Source organism: Helianthus annuus, chromosome 17, assembly GCF_002127325.2.
Source record: "Helianthus annuus cultivar XRQ/B chromosome 17, HanXRQr2.0-SUNRISE, whole genome shotgun sequence".
Lineage (NCBI taxonomy): Eukaryota > Viridiplantae > Streptophyta > Magnoliopsida > Asterales > Asteraceae > Helianthus > Helianthus annuus.
In genome coordinates this window covers 80,754,417-80,765,151 of record NC_035449.2, presented here as the reverse complement: position 1 = coordinate 80,765,151, position 10,735 = coordinate 80,754,417, and the positions used below count along the sequence as shown (strand labels likewise).

At 35.9% G+C, this 10,735-nt stretch overlaps 1 protein-coding gene and 1 long non-coding RNA gene across 2 annotated transcripts; both read left to right on the top strand.

The window, feature by feature from the left end:
- The first annotated feature begins 2,603 nt into the window (after positions 1-2,603).
- LOC110926336 lies at positions 2,604-5,183 on the top strand. Its single transcript, XR_002585154.2, has 2 exons — positions 2,604-3,604; positions 4,734-5,183. It is a non-coding gene; the product is annotated as an uncharacterized LOC110926336 (long non-coding RNA).
- A 3,227-nt stretch (positions 5,184-8,410) lies between these two features.
- On the top strand, positions 8,411-10,178 carry LOC118488857 (protein FAR1-RELATED SEQUENCE 5-like). The gene is made up of 5 exons (XM_035986261.1): positions 8,411-8,528; positions 8,614-8,712; positions 8,822-9,611; positions 9,721-9,979; positions 10,092-10,178. The coding sequence occupies exons 1-5, from the start codon at positions 8,411-8,413 to the stop codon at positions 10,176-10,178; spliced, it is 1,353 nt and encodes a 450-aa protein (XP_035842154.1).
- Positions 10,179-10,735: the final 557 nt, after the last annotated feature.

Genomic DNA, 10,735 nt, shown 5'->3' with positions numbered 1-10,735 from the left:
CTTACTCTTATTCTTTTTTCTTGTATTCTTGTGCTATTGAGTTCATGTGCTTTCTTGTTATTACACATGACTATTACACAAGGATGTAGGGTTATCTTCTGTTGTCGATGATTTTAAAGTTTTTTAACGTGTAGATCCATCATTGTGTCCCTGCTAGTAAAGAGTATGTTTTATGTTGAGTAAGTTTCAAACCTCAAACATGTTAAAATGTTCAACAAAAGTATACATGTGTGTGCTCTTTTCTTGGTTATTGAACTACGTGTTTTTTTATGTGACAAATAATCTTTAAGGGATTAAAACTCATGTTTTTGTTGCCTACCTAAAAGTTATTTTTTGCTTGTATTTTCCGATCTGATGTATAGTCGTGTGATTTCCGTTTTATCAAATGTGACTTGAATCATGTGTTTTCATTTTGAATCATATGTATTTTTGTATCTAATGATTCTTGAACAATCATGTATTCCTTTGGTTATTGGAATCACTGTGTGAATGTTTTTTTTTTTGTAAAGGTTATGCTATCTTGAAGTTGTATTCTTCGATGGTGTTTTCCTTTATCTCACTGGTCTAGGATTCTAAACGTTTTGAGTCTGACCGTAGTGAGGCTTGTGTAGGATCATCGTGTTGGTGATCTTATTTGTTTCTTATTCGTTTTTTGAGATTTCATCGCCGATCGTAGTGATGTTAGTTCACTGGTCTAGGTGATGCTCGTTTTTCTTCCTCACTGGTCTAGGGTCGTTTGTAGGTTCTTCGTGTTGTTGAGTCTAGTCCCGTTAGATCGTAGTGTTGGTTTCAATCGGTTCTTCGTGTTGTTGATCTGATTTTTTTATAGACTTGTTCTGTAGCTGCACTGGTTAGAGCTATCATTAGATTCTTGTATTGATCGAATCTAAGTTCTCAAGATCGTAGTGCTGATCGTATGTTTCTTTGATAATTGGAATATATTGTATGATTGTTTTCTGATATCTTTATTGATTCATGTGATTCAAATTTTCAGATGATATTCTTCTGCTGTTCTGAGGTTCTATAGTCTTGTGACTATTTGGTTTTATGAGATATGTTTCTCATATGGCTATTGAATCGAGTGAGTCATTGTTACTCATATGGTTTTGTGTTTCTGGTCATTGTCAAAAGTTGGTATATGTCTAATGATGTTATTTTTCCTTGGTTTTGAATTTAAATTTCGTTATCCAATTAGGGAAAATTTTCTTGGTAGTTGTGTCAGTATTACGATGTTATACATCATAGTTTTCACTTTTTTATCAACCAATTTTTTGGAGACTAAGTGGCTTGTTTTTATATAAAATGAATATATGTCCTTGACCCATTTTTCTTGTACAACATATAAATGTTAAGATCCATCCAGAAATTTGCATCTCTATTAGCAAAGGTTTTGACTTAGCTATGCAGTTTAAAACAATTCTTGACATAGGTCTATCTTTTCTCTCGTTGCATTGTTTCTCTCTAGAGTTTCATATTGAAACTGAGATTTAGGGCGTATCTTGATCTCGTATGTTCAGGTTTGTGGTGTCCATTAAGTCTTGTTGAGAGTTAAAGCAGATCGTCATGTTGATGATCTGTATGCGTGAGATTGAGTGTAGTCGTGTAGATCTGGTTGATTGTGTCTGTTCTTGTAAGGTTTTGTGTAATCTTTGCATTAATAAAGTGTTAAAGTTTTTGTTCCACGAAATTTGATATGTTTGTTTTTGGGGTTTTGAGTCTTCTTGAAAAAAGTTGGTTAAAAAGAATGTGCAGGATGCTCTGATTATTGTGAACACTAAACTTTGAAGAGTTCTTTGCATGGAGTTCTGATCGCGTCATCATATAGATTTTGCTCCAGTTAGCGGTTCTTGTGAATCTTGGTGTATTGTTGAAAATCTTGAATAAATTTCCACTGCTGGGAAGTTGTAGTTGTCTATCGCCTGTGAGGAGTTTTACCAGGTGAAAATTCGCTCATGGTATTTTTTTATAAAATAGACCCTGTGTGACAGTTTACTTTCTTCTTCGGTCTTAGTAAAAAGAAAATGCACTGTAAGTTTCCTTAACCTCTTTGGCTAATGGAGTAAACATGGTTGTTGGGTTTGGTTATAAAAGTGAGGGGGGTGTTAAAACATCACATGTTTTCTATCGTACAAGTATTTTGCTTATATTATGTTTTATGTTGTTTTGTGAGGCTATTGAGTTCTGAGTTGTTGGGCTTTATCAAGATCAGAGAAGTGGGCTTTACAAGGTTAATGGGCTGGACTAGAAAGCTTGGTTGCTGTTGAAGATGTTTGAAGACCGGGTTGTTATAACAACCCGGGTAACCCGCATGTGCTCTAATATAAAAACCCAGTTGGTCCGTTTCAGTTGCTTGATAACTGAGATATTTTTTTTTCTAAAGTGTTCTGTTTGTTTCTCTCACATCGAGACAAATTAGGGTTTGACTGTGAATCTAGTTGATTCACAGATCTGGTGATTCTAGGTGTTTGTCTGTTAAAGTTCATCAAGCAGATGATCCTGTGAGAGTTGTGAGAATTTGTTCAGTTATTTCAGTTTATCTATCTGTTCGTTGTATCAGTTGAAATACTTTTCTAGGGTTAATAAACTTTCGGTTTGGGTATTTTGAGTTGCTTCGCTTTGATATCATCTTCTTGACATGGTATCAGAGCCATGGCTCTGGTGGATTGTTATTCATCCTCTTGTTCTTCCGCTGACGTTTTGAGGTGTATTAGGGTTTTTTGGTTTTCAAATATAAAAAACCTGGTTGCATCATTCTTTTAGACGACTGAGTTGTAAAGATGACTCTCTTTTCGTTCATGGCGTTTGCCAGAAGCCTGGACGTCTCACAAGGGGACGAGTCTCTGTGGGATTACATGGTTCTGGCGATTTTGCCCTAATTTCCGTCAAACCATTGCGATCAATCGAATCAAATCACAAAAAAAGTCTCCAATCGATGACCTACATAAAGCTGATTCACAAGATCAACTGCTGAAATCCGATATTTGTTTCATGTTTTCAACGATTTCTGCTTCATATTTCCAGATTCTACACTATTCGAACCCAAATCGAACAATCGGAACATAGATCTGTGAAGTTGGAACCGAATCTCTCACGGTTTTTCAAGATTCAAGCGTCGGAAGAGGTTTTTGCAGCAAGCAGGAGAGTTAGGGCGTGCTAATTTCTTCGGTTTTTGTTGTTATTGAAAGTTAAAAGTTCGTGTAGCGTGTTATTCAAAGAATCTACGCAGATCGATCGATATTTTGAACGGATGGTTGTCGTTTAGGGCTTGTTCGAGTTGAAACGCTTGTGATCTGGATAGCAGTTTATATTGGGGCTTGGGGCTCTCGTATTTCTTAGTGAATGATACGGCTGACTGTATGTGCTATTGTCTTCTTTACACAGTAAAATCAAAGTGAAGCCGACCGATTTGCCATTTAAGATTTATCACATCTGGAAAGTCTCATATTCCTAAAGTGAAGTGTCTGGTCCATTGAATATCACAACTGGAAGTTTTTTTACGCTTTACAAAGATAGCAAAGTGTTTCTGCCGTCTTGGTTTGCATCTTGTAAGAGTGCTGGTCACCCTAAATGAAGGTGTATCGGGTTAGCTTGACATTAAAGCACTGTGAGAAATCTCTCTTCTTTTTTATTATTTTTTGTCACGCCAACTGATTCTGATTAGGCATATTTTTGGACTGCGTTAGATGGACCAATACTATTATCGGTTAGAGTCATACCACCGAATGTGTTGATTAATTTTCTATTAAACTTCTAGTCTTGATATCATCTAGTTAAGTGGTTCGTGTGTGATACGTAATTATGTGCTATGTGTGATTAGTTGAACTTTATGAAGCTGTTGCAGCTAACTTGTAGTTTTGCAATTATAAGTGTCAAACTGAAAGGAACCAGAAACTACTCTAGTTGGTCCAATGCTATGCAATATAATAGGTGTAACCAGATGGTTTTATTTTGAATTTTCAATACTTTGATGACACATTATTTTTGGGTCGTGTTTTAAGCTTGCTTCTAGTGTTTGGCAAATTCTTTAAAGAAACCTATGACAAACTGGTGGGTTAATATTTTTAATCTTTATCCTCTAAATCCTCAAATGTCATTTTTTGCAAATGGCCTAATTTTTTTTTTCTCTAGGGTTTCATCTCAGTAGCTTTATTGGTACACATTCAGATCTAGGGTTCTTTTGTGTATTGGATCCATTAGATTTAGTGTAGTTTGATACTGTTTGATTTGTGAGCTAATGTGTTTTTAGAGAGTTATTCTTGTTCATCCAAGAGTTAATTGTTTGAAGACCTTGATTGAATCTCTTTGTACTATTGAAGAAATTGGTATAAAATTGTGTTAATCGAGTTATGATTGAGAAAAATTTCATGTTTCAGCTAAGTCGTATTTTAAATTAGTAAGTCCTTGATTGGGTAGTCTTGGTGGATGTCATTTTTTACTTTTATATATTCTTCTTGACCATGTATTTGTGTGTTGCTATTTTGAAGAGGAATAAAAAAGTTAAATTCTTGGTTATTGCTTCCGCTGTATGACAGGGGTGTATATATTAGGTTGTGAACCTCAATCATATGCTGGGGTAGGTTTAAATTTATGTTTGTGTTTGGTGTCAGTCAGATCTCACGATTGAGTGGGTTCGAATCGTCAATAGATGGTGCATAAGAAGCGGCTTGCGGCATGATACTCTTTTTGGGTTTTATTCTATTCAGGTTTTGTGTGTTTTTGTTTCTTTTTTTTAGGGTTGGGGGGAGGGGTCATTCATGTTACAGGCACCTGATATGGGATGACAGATACATTGAAGATCAAATTGTGTCAAGATTAGGATGGACACAAAGACATAATGAAACTGGTGTAATAAATGGATGTCAAACACTGGTTCTATAAAAGGATGTCAAAACACTTGATAAAGGATAAGGATGGTCCAGCTCCTCTATTCACTACAATGGTGCAGGCAATACAACTACATTATCTCATCAGATGGTTTCAAATACTTAGCTCACATTTTTGGACCATATAGTGTCTCATATTCTCTTTGACTTAATTCATATACTTATGCTACTAAGACAAATGGCGTAATTTTTCAAATGAAGTAAAGATATCCGAGTGTATCAAAGCAGTCTTCAAGAATCTAGATATTAGGTGCTACTTTTGTTTTTAATGTTTATTGGTTATTTAATTTTTATTTATTATCCAGGTTGTTGTGTGGGTTTTGTGGAAAAACAGGAACAATGTTGTGTTTAATGACAAGCAGTCGGATTTTTCAAGGTTAAAGAAATATGTAAAAATTTAGGGTATCTTTGTGTTAAGCATAGGTTGAAACTGGTGACTTAAGCTGAGATGACTGGTGCAGTTTCGATTTAGCCCGCTTGAGGGTTTGATGTAATGTTGTTTTTGGTGTAATATTGTGCGGTTTTTTTGGTGTACTTTGTATGAATGTTGGGTTAACTGTTGTTTCCTAGTTTTGATGACTAATAGATTTGTTGGCATTTAAAAAAAATAACCATATATTATATGGCTGACTAATAACTTCTAAATTTCTTTAAACAGTAGTAAGTTACCAAAATGTATATGTGAAATTTAGTAATTTCTTCATTCCCCTATTTAAGCGTACTAATATTAAGGAACCGATTCAAATGTAAAATATATATTATGAAACAATAACATTTTTATTAAAAAATATCTAATTTACTCATTCACCCATGATTATCATATATTCGCATCAAAATCAAATTTAATTTAATATCTAAAATGATATAATCATCTAATGAGGTAATGTAGTTGGAGTGCTATCGGCTAATTAGTTAAAAATTGAGAGTGGTGTGGTATAAATCAAAACTTGAGAGTGTTATCGACCAATTGATGAAAGTTCAAGTTATTTAAATCTAATATCTTTTTTTAAAAATGTATATACAGTTGTGTTTGATAAAATTTAAATGATCCAACCCGCGAAGTTCGCGGGTGATAACCTAGTATAATATATATATAAAAATAAAAGTTACCTACCTTTCAACCACCACCACCACCACCGTCTCTCTCTCTCTACTTTTCTCCAGCCACCACCAACCATCCCCAGGGCCGGATCTGGGCCCGGCAAACCCGTGCCGATGCCCAAGGCCCAAAATATCGAAGGGCCCGAAAAATCTTTACAAGCTTGTATATATTTATTAAATTATATAGTTAGTATATTCATCCATTTATTATGCAACAAAATGTTGGTGATGTAGTGGCAAAAACCATCTCAAAATAATGTATCACTAAGTTTTTATTTTTGCAATTCATTTACCCTTAACCATAATTTTGGGCTCAATTCTTTTCGTTGCCTGAGGCGTAAATTTTTTCAAGAGTTTTTAAGGACAACCTCTGACCATCCCCAACCACCACCCTCATATAGGTAATTTAGTTATGGAGTAGTGGAGACAGTCATGGAGTCTGTGTTGCATATTTAATTCGAGTTTTTGCATTAGAAATACATAAAGTGCCTTGCAACATCATCTCACATACGAAGCCAAGTAGAAGGGGAGGCATCCAACCATAGCACCATTGCCCTGACCAGATGTTGAACCCTTTGTAGCCAAGTGCATGACAGTTTAGGGGTTGGAATTTGTTGAATGTTGGGAAATATTGAATTGCCAGCAAGAATTGAGAGGTAAAAACCCATCCCCTACAACCAAACAAACACTTCTAAATTTCACACATAAACAAGCAAACGCTTCTAAATTTCACACATAAACAAACAAACACTTCTAAATGTAACAAGGGACAGTAGCTAACAATGAATTGCAAAAGCATTTCACACATAAACAAACAAACTGAACATGTAAGCGTACTATACTACACGACGATTGTGTGGCGCTGAACATGGCGAACACTCTTCATTTTGTGAGGCGAAAGGAGGTATCAACGGCGAACACTCTTCAATTGTTGTTCAGTTTTAGGCTTGGAGAGAGGAGACTTCGAGCCCTAGTTCAATTGAACGACGGCGATCATGTTCTGATTGTTTGATCTTTTTCTGAGGCTTCTGATCTGAACAATCTACAGGTATTGATCTCTTCATCTTCATCTTGTTGTGAATTTTTGAAGTGTGAATTGTTGTGAATGAATGTTGATGAAAACAATTGAGTTTTAAAGATGAATTAGGGTTTGATTGTTAATATTGAGGGTGTGTTTCTCTCTGTATAATAAAAATAATAATATAATATAGGGGTATTTTAGTCTTTTTAATGAAAAACTAATAGAAAATTTAAATGGAGTTAGAAATTTGGACTCAAATGGTTAAAAAAAGTGGCTATAGGGACTAAGAGCGTAAAACATTTTGATTTGGACTCAACTGGTTAAAATCCCTAAAACACAGGGAGTCAAAAAGTAATTTACCTAAAATATTAACGTATGAAAAAGTTATAGTCGTTTGAAAATCAAGGAGGAAGTTGTTCAAAGTAAGAAAAGACTTAGTTACCCTTTCTGCGAATAATACTTGTCCATTTCTCATTCTCACGTATGCTTCATACGCAAATATCCTTTTGTACATGATTGACATCTTATCTTAATATATATACTATACAACGAAAATGAATAGTATCCAAATGAATTAAAAGATAACGTGGTTAGTGGCGTCTCTAAGAATTTACATACCCTGTTCGAGCTCGAAAAATGTGCCCATATGCTTTAACGAAAATTGTTCTTCTATTTTTATTTTTAAAATCATATTAGTATTGGGTTGGGCCCAATAAACCTAATGTTAAGTTGGGTAAATTATAAAACATAAAAAGGTATTTGATAATGAGCCTCTATATTGGATTTGTATGTGTTTACATTTTTTTTTAAATAACATATATATATATATATATATATATATATATATATAGGATAATGCTTAGTAAAAAACCCCATTAACTTAGAAAACTTAGCAAACTATATATGTGGCTTACATTGTTCCACGTTGCACAGATCACTTTGTATTACTTTTGACATCAAGGTTATATTAGTAAATTACATTAACCCCCAAGAACTTCCCCCAATATGAGTTGACATGTTCATTAATTGTCCATCAAATCGTACCATTCACCCTCCCCCGTATTTCTTTTTCATATTTTCATTTATATCTTCTTCATCATTAATCAGAGAAACCCCATTTCACCTTTACTCCAAATTAGCAAGTAACTCCATTAATATCCATGGAGACAAATCCACCAACCTCAGAATTAATGTCGCCGGTCCGTAGTTTCCCAAACCGGTTCTTTTGCAGCGACTTCCAAAATGATGAGGAATTTAATGCTCCAGGTTTGTCCATATATGTCAATTAACTGTTCTAGAAGTTCTGTTTTTTTTTTTGTCTTTTACAACTTTTTAATCTAATAATCCAAACTATACTGCATGTCCATGTTCACTTGTTCCATTCGAATCTTCTGTATACACTTATATGCATGTTGATTGTTCTCGGTCATCTGAAGCCCCTGTTAGATCCCCTGATGTTGTGGTATCCAACAATTTCATGAACAACGCGTTTAATGATGACCAGGTTATGGATATTGAAGAAGGTTTGTTTTTTCTATACACTGGTCTTGTTTTTTTCTTCACCAGATATGGCATTGTTCAAACATATTCCATAATGTTCACATGTAGGATCCCAAGATTCCCAGATGCAGCCCATGACTGTTGTTGTTTCTGGATCATCTCATGGTCCTTCTATGTTTGCTGAATCATCACGCGGCCAGTTAGACGGTTGTACAATGCACCATGGGAGCCCACTTTATTCTCATATCACAGATTTATAACCTTTTTGTCATGTCATTTATCGCAGATTCATAACTTTTTTCGTTTTATGGTACAGGGCCTTCGAATCCATACTTTGTTTTTGATACCCCTCAGGGAACCCGTTACTGGATTCCTAACGTCGCTGATAAGTTCATACCAGTGTGTGGGAAATCTTATCCAACCTTTCAGGATGTTCTTTCCATGTATGAACTTTATGCGTTTGAAGCAGGTTTTTCTGTAAAAAAAGGGCAAACTAAAGTCTGGAATGGAATTCCCACACACAAGTATCTCCGATGCTCAAAATATGGAAAACCACAACCAAAGAGGACTTTTGACACCCTAGATGAATCTTCTGTTAAGCACCGGAGGACCACCTTCACATGGTGTGACTGTAAGGCAAGCATACTAGTCTCGATCTCGAACGATTCATACACAGTTCTGAGTTTCAATGATATTCATAATCATGAACTTGTTGAGAGTTACAACCGTGATCTTAGCAAGATATCACGGAAACTGTCATTCTCCACGAAACAATTCATTTACAACATGAGTCTAAACCGCATCGGACCAATGAGAGCTTATAGATGTCTTGTAGCTTTAAAAGGAAGGCATCACAATGTCAATGGGACGCCGGTCGATTTTAAAAACTTTAGCCACCAGTTGCGAATTTTTATTGGTGAACGCGACGCACAAGTTTTCCTTGAACGCTTGCGTGAGAGTTTTGACAACCTACCCAACTTCTTTTTTGATTACACTGTATCAAATGGAAAGTTGTCCTCTGTATTCTGGGCTGATGAGATCTCAAAGCTAAACTACAAAGCTTTTGGCGATGTCCTAGCGTTTGACGCAACTTACAGCACAAACAGGTTAGTCCCCCCCCCCTTTAACACATGTTAGTTCTGATACCCAAGTATCCAATCTTAAACCCAAAAAGTTGTTCATATTGTTAACATCAAATCAAATTTTTGTTCATAGGTACAAGATGGTTTTTGTGCCATTCACGGGTGTGGATCATCATTTCCAATGTGTTACATTTGGAGCGGGTTTGATATCAACCGAGTCCATTGAATCTTATGTGTGGTTGCTTAAGGCTTTCTTGAAGGCACACGGTACTCAACCAACTCTCGTACTGAGTGATCAAGACCCATCCATGCTACAAGCTGTTCCTATGGTCTTTACCGAATCACGACACCGTCTATGCATGTGGCATATAATGAAAAAACTACCCTCCAAGGTATACAGAAGTTTGTTAACCCTTAACATGTGTTATTCAACATAACACTATTTTTATATGTCTTCTCAAACTGGTTTAAGATAACTCGTGTTATAACTATTAAATTTTTCAGATCTCTGCCGACGTGCTCGATAACACTGATCTTCGGTGTCACACCCCCAAAATCCCACTTGCGGAGTACTACCACTTGGAGGCGTGACTGACCAGGATCCAGCCACCAATCATACTGAACAAGCATATAATAATCATAAAAGTTTAACCAATACGATTGGTGATCCAACAAAACCAAGTTTAAGTTATAAGCGGAAGCATAAGTTTAAAGTTATAACATAAGTTCAATGTTTTCAAATAAAACATGACACGCAGCAATCCGTGTCCCACAACGACTCTCCTCCATGCAAGCTCCAGCTGAGTACCTATGGTCCTGCAAAGCATGTAGTAACGAGTCAACAACTAGTTGAGTGAGTTCACAGTTGGGCGTTCGTTTTAGTTGTTTCAAAAACAGTTTCCTTTAACTGGCATCCTGCCGTGGGGGTTACCCCATAGTTAAAAAAAACGTGACTTGTTCATTTCCAGTTACTCCGGCATTCCAGCCGTGGGGGCTACCCCATGATAGTTATCAGGCATTTCGGCCGTGGGGGCTACCCCATGCGTACACTAGACTCGTTACCATATCGACTGCTGACTGTAGTCATGTTTATGTGCCCTGAATACATCAATGTCTATCATCATTGACGTGCCCCAGATCCATTAGTT

What these genes read in the sequence shown, in the direction of transcription:
- LOC118488857 (XM_035986261.1), top strand. Translation starts at nt 8,411, where the DNA reads ATGCATGTTGATTGTTCTCGGTCATCTGAAGCCCCTGTTAGATCCCCT. An exon ending in ATCACGCGGCCAGTTAGACG is followed by an intron (nt 8,713 to 8,821) that starts GTTGTACAATGC and finishes TTTATGGTACAG; the next exon opens with GGCCTTCGAATCCATACTTT. An exon ending in GCAACTTACAGCACAAACAG is followed by an intron (nt 9,612 to 9,720) that starts GTTAGTCCCCCC and finishes TTTTGTTCATAG; the next exon opens with GTACAAGATGGTTTTTGTGC.